This window comes from Myotis brandtii, unplaced genomic scaffold (assembly GCF_000412655.1).
Source record: "Myotis brandtii unplaced genomic scaffold, ASM41265v1 scaffold678, whole genome shotgun sequence".
NCBI lineage: Eukaryota > Metazoa > Chordata > Mammalia > Chiroptera > Vespertilionidae > Myotis > Myotis brandtii.
Genome location: NW_005370648.1, coordinates 454,380 through 472,862, shown reverse-complemented (window position 1 = coordinate 472,862; position 18,483 = coordinate 454,380). Strand labels below are relative to the sequence as shown.

Sequence of the window (18,483 nt, the reverse complement as noted above, 5' to 3'; positions counted from 1 at the left end):
GGGGGACATATGTAATACTTTCAACAATAAAGATTTAAAATAAATAAATTAAATAAGTAAATAAAGAGCTTCCAGGTCAGAAAGATGGAGATCTTAATTCCAGCTCTGCCACTAACTGATTGATTGTTTCTATGCCTCAACATTTGCATCTGTAAACATGGGAGTAATGTAATGACAGATGAATTAAATGAGATAACGTCTATGAAAACTCAGGGCAAGCAAACATGGGAAGAAGAAATAAGTTAAAAAAACCCACTGAATTAGTCTCCTCTCTGTGACCTAAGTAAGCAAATTCAAGCCACACTGGCCTTAAAGCGTCATGTTAACGGGTGGCTGCAACCTTAGTCCCCTCCGGAAGTCCTCCGTTGGAGAATGCACTTGAAATGACGGGCTAACTCAGGTTCCTGCTCAGTCCTTTCCAAGCTGCGGCCTGAGTGCCGTCAGTGACTTAGCAGAAGTTTCTGGGGACCTCGTTCACCCCTGTTCTGCCTGCTCTTAGCATCTTGCTTACTTCTGCTATGAGAGATGCAGAAAAAGAGAATGATCAATAAATATCCCAAAAGTAGCTCATGTGACCGCTGTCTGAAGAAAAACCTAGATGTCTGTACAAACACTTCTTGGCTCTCAGTGAGGATCCCTAGCTGAGTTAGGTTTCTCCCTACACTTGACATTGGGTATTTTCAGAGGAAACTTTCTCCCTTACATTTTTTTAATGGTGTGGTGGGAAGAATATATTTTTAAGTGGAATGTATGTTTAAAGTTAGAGAAGATAAAATCTCAAAGCCCCAATACAAACAACTAAACCACAATTCAAAAACTTTCTCTCAGACTGAAAGGAAGCCAGTGAGCCCTAGAATTAACTCTGAGCCATGGTGAGAAGCACAGAAAGCAGGATTCCTTGTGAATTGCTGATCACCCCAAGTACAGGGTAACGCAGACACATGGAATTAGCCCTGAGGGACTTTAAACCACTGTCTACTGGTCAAACACAAAGGTTCATATTAACAGAATAAAAAAAAATTATAAAAAGTTTTTTTTTTTAATCACAGAAAGCAAACAGTTCCATAAAAGAAAAGCCATGTGATTGGAAGTCTTAAGGAAAATCAAAGCTTGACTTCAAATAAGCTTTTCTCTGGAGGTAAATAAATACTGCAGCATCTGCCTTCAATCCATTTTTGGCTGGTTAGGATTAGCACATTCTACAATAGCTTTTCAGTGTCAATTTCACAAAAGATAAGCAATATATTATTATGAAACCAAGAGAAATTATTTTTAAAATTACACCAGAGACTCACAAACAAGTCTACTATAATTTCCTAACAAGAAAATAGTATATAGCCTGGCTGGAGTGGCTCAGTTGGTTGAATGTCCCATGGACCGAAAGGTCACCGGTTGCATTTCTGGTCAGGGCACATGCCTTGTAGGGGGTGAGGCAGCTGATCAATGTTTCTCTCTCTCCCCCACCTCTCCTTTCCTCTCTCTCTAAAATAAATAAAAACACTCAGAAAAGGTAAGCTCATGCAACTTAATTGCTTACCTCCCAATTATAGACATTAAAATCCCCAAAATAAATTTAAGAACCCAGTGTTGTACAGAATCTGAATTTCGATTAAAATGAAACAAAGATTAATATCTGGTCACAAGATCTACATGTGAGTAGGAAATGGAGTGAGGAAGAAATACTCATGTTAAAGTTTGTACATATCTGGACAACTCCAAATTTCTGCAGAGGAAGCAAAATAAATGGGGTTTATTTCTCTGAACTTCTTCAGAGCATGTTAGTTTCATTTTTATACCATCTTTTTTTATATAAAGCTTTTTTTTTAAATATATTTTTATTGATTTCAGAGAGGAAGGAAGAGGGAGAGAGAGATAAATTTCTACATAGCCCAGTCCCACCGTCTCCTTAGTCCTGTTTTTATTAGCAGTAAAGATGCCTTAACTAGTGATGCATCTATAAGGAACTCACATCCCATCTCTGGGCCTTAGCTTTCTCTCTGTGCCCTGAGAGAGTTGTGTGGCCCTGCTATTAGTGGTCTAGTTACAGGGGTGGGCAAACTTTTTGACTCGAGGGCCACAATGGGTTCTTAAACTGGACCGGAGGGCCGGAACAAAAGCATGGATGGAGTGTTTGTGTGAACTAATATAAATTCAAAGTAAACATCATTACATAAAAGGGTACGGTCTTTTTTTTTTTTTAGTTTTATTCATTTCAAACGGGCCGGATCCGGCCCAAGGGCCGTAGTTTGCCCACGGCTGGGCTAGGGTGATTTTTATACCATCTTAAGTGGTTGTCTACTTGTTTCATAAATGTAAACTTTATCTTCTGCAGTAAAATATTAAGTTCTCAGGGTGGATCCAGGTTTTGCAGGGTCAGCATATGTAATCTGAGGGGTCCTCTCGAAGAAAAAGAATACAAAATTATGAATATAAGTTATGTAGAGAGGGTTGCAGCTGAGGGTCTTTGGAGAGTAAGTACATGCAGCTTCTCAGCAAATTCACCACCAGGGTGAGAACCAACCACGCCTTATATATCCGTTTCACCCATGGTGTCCTGCAGCCCTGGGCATTTCACAGGCATTCGGTACGTGATGATTCCACTCACCTCAGACGCAAGGAAAAACATACTATGAGATTAAATTCAAGGCCAGGCCCTGGCCCATCCAAATGGTTCAAGATAAACCTTAACTCTTCATTCAGTTATACCTTAAATGACTGTTTGAATTACATGGAATTTGAATTCATATTGATTCCGTTATTTAATCATTGTCATCTAGTTAATATTTTAAAAATCCAAAAATGTCTACAATAGGAGAACAAAGAAAAGATTTTTTAAAATCATCAAATAAAAGCTGGATGTCCACGAGTCATAGACTAAACACTCTAGTTCCTGTGTGTCTGTCCACTGTTTGTGGTGAGCAGCTGGAATTCACGCGCGCGCCCTTGCTGACTGTGGCCATCTGTAGTCTCGAATCAATGGAGATACCCCAGAAGTAGAAGAGGTCACCCATTCCAAGAAACTCTTGCAGGAGTTCTGAGGGGTTGACCTATTTCCTCCTACTGCCTGCCAACAGTTAGCATACTGCAGCCTTTTTTTAAAAATAGAATAGCAAAGAGAAAACTCACATAATTCTTCAGGTTCTATTTATAGGTGAGAGGTATTATACAAGCAAACAAACTATGAAAAAAATGACTCACTAATCCCACAGGTTTACACTGCAGGCTTAGTATTTGAAGTTACTGCTATGCAAAAATCTACAGGACTTTCTAAGTCCAGAGTTACCATAACCAGATCAATGCATGATAAGGAGAGAGATCTTGTGAAGGCTCCTGAATACACAGAACATACGATCCTAATGATTTCACTCTGTATGCATCTATGAGGAAAATATCTTGAGAAAAGCCCACTGTTATCAATAATCTTATTTCCATTGGAATAGAACTTGATTATTAAAAGGCCTTTCCTAAGACTGATAGATATAATTGCAGAAAAATATTTAAATGTCTTCATAAAAAGAATATGAATAAATAACTTTTGAACCCAAGGGACAAATTAGGAAAAATATTTCCAACATATGATAAACAAAGCACCAATTTTGTTAATATACAAATAGTTGTAATTAGCCGATCAATAATTAGATGACAAGAGTCCAAAATAAAAATAAGTAAAGAATATGCAAAGACAGTTCACAGAAAACACAAAGGCCCCATTAAGCATTTTAAAGGATGCTAAACCTCACTCATAAGTATAAGAAACATACATTTAAAAACAATGAGTTATTTGTCAGTGGACAGATCATGATAGAGACAGTTTTGATGGCAGAGTTGGCAAGGGTGTGGGGAAAGCAAGGGAAGGGCACCCTCCTCTGTGGGCAGGAGTGTGGCTCGTGCAGCCGTCTGGAGGGCAATCTAGTAATACCTTTCACATTTTCAAGTGCTAAAACATTCTGACCTATCAATCACTCTTCCATGAACTTATCCTATGGAATTCTCAAACAGATACTCGGAAGATATATATTCAAAGACACTCTTTACAGTATTGTTTAAAAATTTTTTTTAAAAAAATTAAAAACTGGAGAGAGCTTAACTGTCTATCCATAGAAAAGTCAATTCAATAAAAAGAATATGGTAAACCTACCTACATGTGCTGATTTTGAAATAACAACAGTTTATTTGAGCTTTCAAAATGTTAGCCCTGTTTCAATAAGCCCTTTACATATGTTAATTCCCTTAATGAACAAATAAATCTCCAAGATACAATAGTGGAAAAAATATTTCAAAGCAGACTGAGTATTGTGATTCTATTTATATCATATTTAAGTGTATAATCTATATGTAATATCACATGCATGACACATATCTATATAAATGTACATATCTATAAATGTACATACACCGCTCCAAAATTTGGGAAGAATACAAAAGCGATGGAAGTTATTTGGGAAAAGGTAGCCACGAGGAAATATTTGTGTGTGTTTTTTATACCTTCCTACAGTATAAGAATGTTTAACATGAGGACATATTATTGTCAACTTTTTAAACCTAGTTAAAAATCAGTATTCAACAACTCCAACAAAAACATCCTATCTCATTTCCTTTCTGATACAGGAAACTCTAGAATATAAGGGTCTGGATGAGAACTCTCATGATTCTAAAACAATTGTCTGGCTTATTTTTTAAAAGACAAAGTTTAATTAGAAATAAAGGGGGAAATACAATCATCGGTGTGTGAGTTACAATGTACACTGCTCTACTATATGTGACGTGTGACTTAACATAAATCAGGGATGACATTTACGTGCATGTCCATAAAGCAGCCAATGCACAGTGGTTGTTGGAAGTTATTATCATCATCATTTTTACAGCCACCATTCATGAGCTGCTTCCTATAGATTTAACACTGAGCTCCATACTTCACACATATTAGCATATTTAAATCTCAAAACCCAATAAAACTTCCAGTTACTTACTGGAATTATATGAAATTATAAAAACATGGACAAAATTTTAGGGTGCCAAATAGTAAGTGAACTCTATAAACAATCAAGGCTAGATTCACAGCATGTACTCCTAACTCATAGATTTTTTATGAGATATCTTCATCAGAAATAGACCGTAAAGTGGCTCCTGAATAATCTCCATGCCATTTGCTCCACCCCTTCCAGTTAATCCTTTCTCATACATGTCACTCAGCACCAACTGCAGGTGATTCAAAACTCATCCCTCGCTCTGCACAGTCCTACATTTCCCTCACCTCTCACCCGCCTTCCGATTCTTACCTGTCCAGCAGTAGTTCCAACACTTCTTTGGTGGAGGCAAAGCCTCTGTACGTTGACAGGAAGATGCTGATATAGGTGAAGTCATTGTCCCCAAAAGCTGTCAGCAGGTTCTCCACCAGCTTCTCCAAGGTGCCGGCTTTTATAGTTCTGATCTTACAGGTCTCATACTGGCTGACAGTATGTCCTGGAGGGAGCTGGTCCCCTTCCACCTGTACAATAAATGCAGGGTTGTGAGTTGGAGAAATAACACTGCAAAGGAAAACTGAAAACACTGAAATCGCTGAATCAGAGACAGTCATGCTTTCCCTTGCTCTGATTTAATTTCCCTACAAGCCATGAAAGGCCATCCCTCACCTGTGGGTGCAGTGGAGTAGGGGGTTGGTGTTGGTGTTGGTATTGGTGTTGGTGGTGTGTGTTCCCTTCCTCTCTAGAAGTAGAGGTATTACTTCATCATGGTTACATTTGCTTCTATTTGCTATCCTATCCTATCAAGAACTAGGTTACTGACATATTTTATCAAGGATGTTCTCAATAACCCCAGGAGCAAGTTTAGCAAATGGTATCAATCATCTCCTTTGTATTGTTCCATGGTAAGTTTTCAAACTCATCCTTTGAAAAGAAAAATTAATATATTTCTATTGATTTCAGAGAGGAAAGGAGAGGGAGAGAGAGATAGAAACATGAATGATGAGAGAGAATCATTGATTGGCTGCCTCCTGCATGCCCCACAATGAGAATAGAGCCAGCAACCTGGGCATGTGCCCTGACCAGGAATCAAACCATGACCTCCTAGTTCATAGGTTGACGCTCAACCACTGAGCCACGCTGGCTGGGCTATAAAAAAATTTTTTATTGCAGTTTGCATTCAATGCTATTTTGTATTCGTTTCATGTGTACAAAGTGTTCCCTCCAACAATGCAAGTGACCACCTGGCACCATACATAGTTATTACAATACTAGAGGCCTGGTGCACGAATTCATGCACGGATGGGGTCCCTCTGCTTGGCCTGCATGGATCAAGCCAAAACCCACAGTCCAACCGGTGCACGAATTCATGCACAGGTGGGGTCCCTCTGGTTGGCCTGCACAGATCAAGCCAAAACCCACAGTCCACTCCTGCTCATCCTGGCCCCTGTGCCTGCCGCAGGCTTGTGCCCAATCAGTCCCAATCGGGAGAGGCTCCTGCTGCCGCAGCAGCGCTCTCCAGCCATGAGCCCTGCATCTGGTGCTTTCCCAAGGGGAGTGGCCTGCAGGATCGGGCTGAAACCGGCTCTCCAAAATCCCCCCATGTGTCCCGGATTGCGAGAGGGCGCAGGCCAGGCTGAGGGACCCCACCAGTGCATGATTGGGCCAGGGAGGGACCGTGGGAGGGCTCCAGGGCATGTCCAGCCCATCTCCTCCGTCCGGACCGGCTGGACCCCAGCAGCAAGCTAACCTACTGGTCGGAACATCTGCCCCCTGGTGGTCAGTGCACATCATAGCGAGCGGTTGAGCAGCCTTAACATATCATTAACATATTACCCTTTGATTGGTTGTTCTGCCGTTTGATCTATTTGCATATTACCCTTTTATTATATAGGATTATTAACTATATTCCCTGTGCTTTACCTTAAATCCCCATCCTATTTTGTAACTACCAATCAATACTTCTTAATCCTATTATCTTATTTCACCACCTCCAAATCCCTTCCCTTTGGCCTCCTCAGTCAGTTTGTTCTCTGTCTCTATAAGGCTGTTCAATCTCCTTCTTAAAGACAGCACCCACAGTGGTGAGCTGGAGCCAACTCACACTGGCTTGGGGCAGCTGATTGCTAAATTGTAAGCCAGTTGACATCATACTGGTAACTTGAGAAATCAGCCATGGTAGGTATACATTCTCCATGGAAACCTATGGAGGTCTGACCATGATCTGATGTTCTTCAGTCCATGGAAGGCAATATGCTTTCTGATTTAATATCATCAGCAATCAACACAGTTGACTAAGAAGTGGCCATACCAAGCAGCCCTAGGCTGATCTCTGGGGAGTAATGAAAAGGGTGGGGAGCATGACCCCTTCCTTCTGGAGACTTGCATTGCACAAGAGAATAAATCTGTTCATGAGAAGTAACTGTCACATGAAAATGAAACTGTGAATGGTATTGGTAGGTATAACTGCACCTTGGAGACATAAACCATAATACTAAGAAGTGATTAGTGATAAAATCTGTACAGCTTAAAACCTGAGTATGAAGGAAGAGAATTAGGTTAAAGAACAATACAGATATGCCTTACATTCTGCAGTAAATCTGTGCTTATCAAAGTTTACAGAGATGCAGTATTCAAAGCTTAACTTGTCCTTCACAGGTGCTGGGGAAGATGACCTACCCAAGAATCTGTTTCTAAAGCAGGTAATCATTCCAAGTGATGCAAAGACTCACGAGCCAATTTCTCTGAATTGTAAGTTTGAATGGTTTTATATCAAATTCTTCTCAATTGAAATAATCAGACATGTGAAAATTAAAGATGGAAAACTGAATCTCTAAGTAGTGACATGTGCTTACTATGTAGCATGCTTGCTTTTTCTTCATCTGGCCTGTCAGAAGCTAAAGCACTGGAAGGAAGCTAGCAGGCGACATTGCTTTCTGTAAAACCAAAGTGGCGGCCATCTCTGCCCGAGGCATTAGAATAGCTAAGTGTCACCATGTCTAACTGCCAACAGGGATTAATATGAGCACTCCAGCTTATGGACTGGTGACTATTTCTGTATTTAATTTTGGAAGATACTAAAAAGGGGGGTCTGATTCAAGCAAAATACCAAATGTTTCCTTAGGCCTGTGACTTAGATCATGGCCTAGTAACTGTTCTTGATTACTCTGTGTATACTTTCAGAGCAGGCCTAATATTTCCTATCTGTCTCCCAGGAGCATCGATTAACTTTATCCAGAAGCAATAAATGAGAAAGATATAGGTTTCAAAGACTAATTACATTTTTAACTACTTGGTACAGTGGTGCCCTATGTGTATACTATAAAATATTCATTCCAAATCCAAAGGGGCTGAGGTCAAGTCTGGGAGCTGTAGAGTTAAAGTCAAGTACATGGCTTTATTTTAGAATCTCTTAATGTCTTTCATATGCTAATACGTTATAAAACTCCAAGAGAAGGATAAGGTATATGACACACATTTACAAGTGAACTTCCCGTTATTCTCACAGCATCTTGTAGAATGTTAGAATGAACCAAGTTAGGGAAAATGTTAGCTTAGTAAGTCACTGGGATGCATTTAAAACTTAATTCACATTTGTCACTTCTCATTTAAAAATGAGAAAAATGAAGACCAAATATAACGTTAACTTTTATCTTCTATAAAAACATCTATAGTTCTTTGACCTCTCTTAATACCAAAATTTAGGGATATTTTGCATGTTTTACTTAGTCATTTTGAAAGACCTGGTCAAAATACTTACCAGCCTGATAATACTAAAAAGTGACAGTCAAAGAATACACTTCAGTGTCAGATGTTAACAACAAGAAAAGGAAGAGCTCAGTCGGCGGGAATATTCACGCTTTAATTCTACATCACGCTTCCTTACCTTGTGACAATGTCAGGCTTCCCTTACCAAACAGCTCTGTAATTTGATGATTCTTATTTGACTCACAACGCAAATTCCAATTTAAAACTAAATCCTTCCTTATTGAAAGTAATAACTATTTAACAGAACAAATTTTTCACTGAGCATTGATGTGGCCAAAAACTCAAACCCAGAGAAAAATGCTTGTCAGAGGACCTGATGAAGTGGGTCCCTTCTCCTGCCAGAAAGCGAACTTGGCAGGAAGCCACGTTCTCCCTTGGGAATGAAATCATGGCGCTCATTAACCCAGTCGCTTCCTTTCAGTCCGCCTTTTCCTCTGAAAAAATATGTCAATGCGCATGCTGGATCCCCTTAAGTCCCTTTAAAGGTTTTTGCTCCTCAGTGTTTGCATCTGTAAATTAGGAAGAACCCTGTTTGGGCTAACAGGATGGCTAATCAAATACTTCGAAAATTTTGATTTTAAAAATCCTTCTCTAGCCCGGCTGGTGTGCTCAGTGGTTGAATGTCAACATATGAATCAGATTCCTGGTCAAGGCACATGCCCAGGTTGCAGACTCCATCCCCTGGAGGGAGCGTGCAGGAGGCAGCCAATCAATGATTCTCTCTCATCATTGATGTTTCTATCTCTCCCTTCCTCTCTGAAATCAATAAAAAGATATAGATTTTTTAAATCCTTCTCTAAGGGCGATGAGTGAGCATCAATGACAATGTATGAAGCGAAGTACAGGAATTGCTCTAGTGCCTAAACTTACTCTCCCCCAAATTAACAATGCACGTTAGGGCATCAGGGCACTTGCCCAATGTCACCTTTTGCACATCTGCTCAGCACCCTAATATTTACTTGCTACATCAAGGGGAAGATGAGGTGTTTGAAGATGGGTCCTAATTTACCAACATTCAAATAAAGTACATTTTCAAAATGGAGGGCAAAAACTTAAAAATGATCTATCCGCTCATTACTGAAATTATTTTAAAATAAAATCATACAAAAGTGAAACACAAAAGAAAATATATGCTCTGCCTTATGGTCAAACTGGAGAAACTAAAATTTTGGTTTCATTTTTGCAGCAAAATATTCATAACCTTTTAAGAGACTTTAGAGCTACATAACCCTTTTAAGACTTTAGGATCTTTTTGTTTGTAATATCTCAATACCTTTGAATTCTAGTTTAAAAGAAAAGTGAAGGGGGGGGAGGGGCTTGGCAGACAAGTGTTTAATAACCCAGACTTCGAGGCAAGATGTGGAGGGCTGAGCCTGCCCTCTGGGTTAGCACGCTAACAGGAAACAGCTCAATCTGGATCTAATCAGAGACCATCGCTTTACTGACAAGATCATGATACTGAGGCCACAAAAATGTTTCATGACTGTATTTTTGGCCAGTCTTTCCGCCATTAGAATTCAGCTCTCCCTAAGAGAATATGTCTGACTCCTAAGGGATAAATATCTAAAACTCTGCCACGGAATTTTCATAATTATCAATTTTGGCATGAGGGAGACAGGAGAAAGAGGATGTGGGAGATGAAATGTGCCATATTTCAACTCTGTTTCCAGTCATGGAGAAACATACTCTTTCATTGTCTAAAACATAAACTGTTAACAAGTTGGGTGTTTCCAATTTGAAAAAAAAAACAAGTGTCCTTCAATCAAAATAATGCATCAGTTATCTGATCCTCTATCAGCGAGCTGCTAAATAAACAGCCCGTTAGCCTGGAGGCAGTGTGAAGTCCTTCTCCAGGTCATGCTCAGTCTGCAGCACATCAGCTCCCAGGCATCCTGCCTGAGCAGAGTGAGTACTGTTCCAGTCACGACCGACTCCCTAAGAAAACCCAACACCCACCCCCAAGGTGTTATAGACTTTAGGAAGGTACGTGCTGAATCTCTCCATACACCTCAGAGCAACATAGGTACATTTATACTCCCTTTTCGGATACCTGCAACCACCACTAAGAACACCAAGGAACCACAGACAGTACAGGAAATGCCATGAGGTGACTCTAAAACTCTGGTCATCTATCCATAGCACCCAAATATATACAGAATAAATGATCTTGCCAGCAAAGCAACAGTACACAGCAGTGTCATGGCGAAGCCAGTGCATCTGAATACAGTGAGATATTTACACATGGACCATTCAGAGATGTCAGACACAGGGCTCCTAGTTAAATTTTAGTTTCAGGTAAATAACAAACGATTAAATAATTTGGGGGTATAAGTATGTCCCAAGCAGTATTTAGGACCTACTCACACAAAATTTTTTTGTTGTTTATCTGAATTTCATATTTCATTTAGCTTGGCATTCTGTATTTTTATTTGGTCTGGCAACCCTATGCTAAGTGCATACAAAGGGTTCACAATGGATCTCTCATCCATGTATTCATCTACTTATTCAACCACACATTAGCTTGGCAGTGCTATGTGCCAGGCACTGTGCAAGGCAGTACAGATATAAAGGAAACAGAATGTAGTTCTGACACCCAAGTTGTTCCGTATGATGGAAGAAAAGGACACAAAGATACCATTAAAATGCAATGTGAGTAACATGGCAGAGAGAGAGGCAGGTACCATGGAAGAACCAGGAGGGACCCAGGATAGAGGCTGCATCAGAAAAGGCTTCCTGAGTAGGTGATGATTGCATCGGATTTTAAGTCAGAGTGGGAGTTAACATGTTGGGAGGGCACAGCAGGCAGAGAGACCAGCACGAAGGCATTAAGAGGAAAAGAGGTGTGAAGGGGGAAATCCTGATTGCAGGAGCAATGTGACAGAGGTTACAGCGTCAGCAAGGTACCACTTGATGAAGGCATCGGAGCAAATCCCAGTGAGCTAGACTCCATTTTCTGTAGGTGTAAACATGGTCAGAGAAACCACAGTGTGGACAGATTGAACGGGAGGCTTTAAAATTGAGAGTCAGCAGGAAAGTTGTTGATACTCCAGATGAGCAACTCCAGATAGGCCTTAACTTGTGCAATGGGATAGAGCAAGTGGGGGGGGGGGGAATATTTAGGGAATATTCAGGAATTGGCAAGACTTAGTGATTAAGAGGGTGAAGATGAAGGAAAATAAAAAATTCAAAATCTTGACCTAATTTCAAGTTGTGGATGATTGGAGAGATAATGGTAGCACCTAGAAGGCAGGGTTGGCAAGACTTAGTGATTAAGAGGGTGAAGATGAAGGGAAATAAAAAATTCAAAATCTTGACATAATTTCCAAGTTGTGGATGATTGGAGAGAATAATGGTATCACCTAGAAAGGGGAGGGCAGATTTTTGTGGGGCAGAGGTACTAAATTCCACTCTAGAAGTGTTGGAGCACCTTTGGGATTTTCCATGAGACAGTCCAATAGGCAGTTATAATCTAAAAGGTGGGGAGAGGGGTCTAAGATGGAAATAGAAAGAAGTTACATCAATGAAAATGGCTTTGCTCTCCCGGGCAGTATGTGTAGAACAGGGTGGCACCTGGAAGAAGACCAAAATCAAGAGGGTTCCAAGAGTAAAGATGTCAAGCACCAGAAGAAGCACCTGTGCATGTGGCAAATTCACACATCACCTGATCTGTGGCGGCATCTCTGGGCAGAGAACCCAGAAGAAATCTTCACACCAGATTAATATATATGCCAACATATGGACCTTCCAACTCATTGTGCAAACATATCAAGGTCTCGCCAGCGGTGTGCTGGAGCCAGCTGGTACTGCTTGCAAGACCCAACTGCACACACACTGTCTCGCTTCCATGTTCAGTGACATCATGTTGGTATCTTGAATTCAGCCATGGTAGAATTACACCACGGAAATCGGCAAATTGGCTATAAATCAGGACTTCTGCTCTGGAGAGCTGATTTCTCAGCACACACTGCTCAGGGGACCCTCTCAGATTATGTCAATGGTAAATGCAAGAGAGAACTTCATTCTGGTTGAACACTTTTTCTCATTCCGTGTATACTGCAGTGAAGGGATTTGCATTGTCACTATGATACTGATCTTATAGGAGACAGAAAAGTATGTCTCTGAGCTAAGAGAACAGTAGATATGTGATGGAGGGAGAGGTACAGGAGCATATGCATACAAACTAATGTGCTCTAAAAACATTACAAGAGGTTGGGGGTTAATGGGGGGATGAGGACACATTTGTAATACCTTAACCAACAAAGAAATTAAAAAACAACAAAAAACATCACAAGAGCCCCAAGAGTTGACTTTGCTTGAAGCCACATGTTAGAATGTGGTCAGGTTTCTATGAAGAATACCCTTCTTCATCCTCAGGAAAACGCTAAAGGGGCTGTAATAACAAATCACAGCCAGTATTTTATCACACAGCAATCCCAGCCCCCCCGCCATCCTGTCTCAGCGGGGTTTCCCAGATCACCCCCACAGAATCCAGACACTCTCCCGGGGGAAACAGGAAGTTGTGTTTTCCATCTCCTAAAAAATAGTAGTCCTCCTGGCTGTGAATCTGCTCAGCCCAATGTAATCCATAACAGACTCAACCTTCTCGGACACAAATCCCTATTTCTGACATTCTGGTCCTCCTTTAAGGATTCCAAAGTCTTTAAGGAAGCAGATTCCAAAATTAAGTGGATTTCAGGAAGTTTGCTGACTACACTTTTCAAATAAAACAATTTCACTTTTATATGCTACTTTTCTGCTTGAAACTCAGAATGCTAATGATTAAGATGTTATGAATTAACCTGGGTTCCACTTCCACTTCTGAGACTGACTGACTATGGGACCTAGGGCATTAACTTAAAGTTTCAATGTCTTGGACATCGACTTTATAAAATGAAGAAATCACGTGGCATTCTGAAAAGTTCAAGGATTTAGAGTTACATGAGGGGAAAGGTTTGAACTAAAATAGTCACTGTTGCATTTGGCAAATAACATCACAAATCCTCGCATGCAGTTTGGTATCCAGAGTGACCTCGTAAATTTCCCAATCAATCTCTCTCTCTCTCTCTCTCTCTCTCTCTCTCTCTTTTTCTCTGCCTGAAATGCCCAAGATCTTCATATCCTGAGGGCCCAGGCTAGCAGGTGCCCTGGCTTTCTGGAATCTGTTCTGTTTCGGTGCAGCCCAGCCAACCTCTGTCTCAAAAGGTCAGCAGGGGGGAGTGCGCTTCTGTGTGACCTCATATTCCTGGTGAATGAAGCCTGCTATGAATGGAAGGCTCCCCCTCAGCCCAGGAGCTTTCCCAGCCGGCCATAAATCCCACAGACAGTTCGTGGGCCTTTATCTCCCGCTGAGATTTCCAGCGTTCCTTCACCAGTCCTTGGGGAGTCAAGGGGAGGTGCAGAGAGGGAAGGCAGGGGGTGGCGACGGCCTTGTGTTTCCAGACTTAATCTTCAGTCTGATTATTACTCTGCATACCACATTGCGGGATCTCTTCTCCTCCCATTTTCCTCTGGGATTGGCTTGGTTATAAACAAAGTAAACATTTACTTCCCCCTATTATCACCACCTATTATTATAATGATTAAGCATAAAAATCAAAGCTCCATTACCAAAATGCCAGTAAAATCATTACTTCCCAGGATTTCAGAATTCCAGTAATGACTGTCAGATTGTGTCTTTTCCCTCCCAAACTAAATCTTTCCAGTCAATGTGGACTTGTAAATTCAAATGTAAAATTTAACTTGGTATTTCCCACCGAGTCCGGGACAGGGGGCCTCTGACGAGTACTCTATCCCTCAGCGAGACATCTGGCACAGGTACTATTCCTAGATCGTGGGCTTGTAGAACTGACTACCTACAGAGCAAGCAAGTAGCTTTCAAACATATTATCAGGTAATCAAATCTAGGACAGAGTAAGGAAGAACAACTTAGTTTGAGTACACCTTGACAGGAAAAAGAAAAATCTGAGATGTTCTAAAAAACGGCCGGAGAAGGAGAGAGGGAGCAGTTAGGCCAATAGCTGGGGGGTCAGCCAGCAAGCCTGCCCGCATTCCTGAGTGTATGCTGGAACTCTGAATTAACTTCCATGTGGCTATTTCTGCGATTATCTAAAAGAGAGGAGAGCCAAGGCCGCTGAACCCCAGGAGCCACAGCTTGTGTACACGTGAACTTTCTGGACCGTGGCCCACCCCTAATCCAGAGGAGCAAATACTTCCTTAGGAGCTCCCTGCCTAGGCCAGAAGCAGCCACACTTCACCTTCCCCCACCCTTTGTCCAGAGCCAATGGAAATTGTTCCAGAACAACTTCCATCCTTCCCCCAGCTCCTTGATGTAGAAAAACACTTCACCAATCCAGGGGGCAAGGCTGCTATGGTTGCCTTCATGCCCCAGGTCCTTTTCCTTGCCTCCAATGGCTCAATAGACCCTTTCTTTTAAAAAGACTTTCAGCTGTGGTGGTTACCATTTTTGTTCCACGGTCTCTGTGACCCTTTCTTTTAAAAAGACTTTCAGCTGTGGTGGTTACAATTTTTGTTCCACAGTCTCTGTGATACAATGACTTAAACTGACTTTTTCTCTTCACGGGTTTTCCTCTTCAATAAGCTGTGAATTAATTCTAAGAAAACCCCCTATGCTCTAAAGAAAAAGGAAGAGAGGGTTAATATATTTATTGAGCACTTTAGGGTCAGAACCTCGACCTACACAACAATCCTCTGGTATAGGAATTATTTTCACGTTCCTTGAGGAAACTGAGTTTCGGAGAAGTGAGAGATCTGACCCAAAGTCACCCAGCCAATCAGCACAACTGACCCAGTCAGGATATAGAACCAGCCCTGCCTTCCTATTACAGTGTGTGTGTTAAAGCACAAAGTGACTGTGTTGGGTATTCAATCTCCATGTCTGTACACCCAACACTCTCATTACTTCACAGAACTCAAGAGCCCAGAATCTCCATACTTCACAGGATTGTCGTAAGAAAGAGATAAAATTAGATAATAGATCTGAAGGCATGTTAAACGGTGACAAGAACTATTCAGGATTCTACAGATAAAAGCAAATATTGTAGGTAACACTAAAATCCTTCTCTTTTCACTTTCTTCCCCTCACCCCGATTACTTTCACCCAAAGTTCTTACAGCAAATGCTCTCTGGTACTATGCTTCTCACCTCCTGACACTGACTGAGATCTCAACACCTACAGGTGACAAATGTTGTTTTAATGCTAAACACCCTCTTTGGAAGAAAACAAAACAAAACAAAATCCCCTCATTATTAGTTTCTAAAATGAGTAAGTTAAGTAAAAAAAAGAAAAAATGAATGACTTCACCCAAGGATGCACGGTAAGCCAGGAAAACCATGTCAGGAGCCATAGGAGAAGCTACTGGATAATAGAGTGTAGGGCCCATGTGGAGCACTCATGTTCTGCTCTGGTTTCCTGATTATTATTTAATTTTCCTACCCGCTAAATTTAGAAATCTCTCTAGTCAAGAGATAATTGCCTTCTATGTTTGGAAAGAAATGGAAATGAAAGCAAAACAGCCATAATTGATTATGGCATCGCCAAAGTGGCAGGTTTGTAAATGCTGACACGTAACAAAAATAAATAAAGGAGAAGGTAGACTATAGAAAGGACTGATAGCTGGCAATTTTTTTAAAAAAGATCCAATTTCTCCAAATGCACATAAACAAAAAAAAAACATTTTGTTCACTAGATTTTAATGTGTCAAAAAATATGTGTAAAAACATAGGCATGTCGGTTTCAAAGAAAATATTTATCCTTCTAATAATATGTTCATCATTCCCATGGCTCATGACCCACTCTTGATGTCAGTCAGTAAAGCACAACATTAAAAGAGCTTCCATTGTGCCAAGACCCCAAATGAGTTGCTAAGGGAATCTATAAAGGAAATGAAGGATTTATACTCTTTAAAAACCTAATAGTAGAGATTATAATGTGAAGGTGCATTTTTCCATTTACTGGCATGGGAGAAAGAGGTGGATAGAGTTTAATACAAGTGCATATTCAATAAATAAACGCAGGGGCTTCACAGAGAGAACGCAGAACCAAGGGGGATAAAGACCTTTTGCAACGCTGAGATTCAGTGATAAGGAAGGCAGGCAGGGAAAAAAAGGGTAGTTCAATTAGTCGTTGTGTACCTGTTAGTGCCTGCTGTGTATCTCAGCAGTGGGCCAGAATCACTCTTTTTAATTGGTTGTTCTCATTCATTGCTAAATACATTTCAGTGGATTTATTCATCCAACAAATACAGGGTAGGGCAAAAGTGGGTTTACAATTGTTTGCATGGAAAATAATAAAATAATTAATAAATAATAATATAAGAATAAACTCTGTGTACTCACAACTGTAAACCTACTTTTGTCCCACCCTCTATACGGTTGTCATGGATACACCAAAGCTGCTTAGAATTATTTAATTCTTGAAAAGATGATGTTCATAGCAAAAGGGGCAGAGAATTGCATGGATACCACAGGAGGCAAGTGTTGACGCATTTCTGTAAGACTGGCAATCCGGGGGAAGAGTGATGAGGGCAGAAGTACACTCTACACACGAGTCATAACAGCTTCCCTTCTTGTAGGAAGGCCATTGAATTTCATAGGCTACACACAGGAAAGGTCATGTGGTTTGCGTGAAAGCATCACAGGTCACTGGAACGAATGCTAATAATACCTTAGTTTATTATAAAGTCCTTTTATCTCAAGCAGTTCAAAGCACATTTTTTAAATCATCCTCACAACATCAAGGTGAGTTAAGGAAGGTAAAGGTAATACTATTCCCAGTTTACAGATGAGGAAACTAAGATTACTGGAGGCCACAAAGCTTTGTCTAAGCTTATAGTATCACTTAATCATCTTCTCTTTTATCCCTTTAATAAACCTTACACGTCTTCGTTTGTAGATGGTCAAGTACAGTATTTCTCAAAGGGAAATCAGTGGAACTTCTGAATTTAGAATCACCTGGGATGCTGGTTAAAATACAGATCCCTTGTAATAATTTAAGCAATAAAAATATATATTAAAAAAAAAAAATACAGATCCCTGCCCTGGCCAGTATGCTCAGTGGTTGGAGAGTTGGCATGAGTGCTGAAGGGTTTCGAGTTCCATTCCTGGTCAGGGGCACATACCTGGGTTGTGGATTTGATCCCTGGCCCCCAGATCTCTATCTATCTCTCTATCTATCCCTCCCTCTGAAGAGCAATGGAAAAAATATCCTCAGGTTGAAATATATATATATATATATCCTCAGGTGAGGATTAACTACAACAACAAAAATGTAGATCCCTGGCTTTACTCTAGGTCTACTGATCAGAATCTCTGGAACATGGGCTTAGGAATCAGTGGTTTTACCCCAGCACCCCAGACAATTCTATTGAAAACTGCTTAGTGTATTCAAGGACACGAATAAATCCCAAAATGTACATTGTTTTTAGTGACAGTTTTCACAAAAACAATCTTAAAATATTTTATGTTCAAAAACTCAAACCACTATAACTAAAACTTTAGGAACTTTTCTGAACATAGTATTATCCCTACCCAACACAAATATTCTATTAACTGCCAAATCTTTGTCTCCAGTTCTTAACTTTTCTTCTAAATTCTAGACCTGAATTCCCAATTACCACACATGTACCTGGATAATCCACATGGAACTCTAATCCAACGTGTATAAAAAGAAACTCATTTTATTCCTCTAAAATCTCACCCCTTCTCTAACCTCTGATTTGGTTAATGGTCTAAG

General features: G+C 40.5%; 1 protein-coding gene across 1 annotated transcript in view; it reads right to left on the bottom strand.

Annotated features, from left to right (window-relative positions):
- LOC102256657 (ral guanine nucleotide dissociation stimulator-like 1) overlaps positions 1-18,483 on the bottom strand; it is a gene marked incomplete at its 3' end in the record, with an annotated part of 176,593 nt that overhangs the window by 15,200 nt on the left and 142,910 nt on the right. Inside the window, exon 4 of the mRNA XM_005881328.2 lies at positions 5,280-5,488. Within this exon, the coding sequence (XP_005881390.1) occupies positions 5,280-5,488 (209 nt within the window). The remainder of the gene's footprint in view (positions 1-5,279; positions 5,489-18,483) is intronic.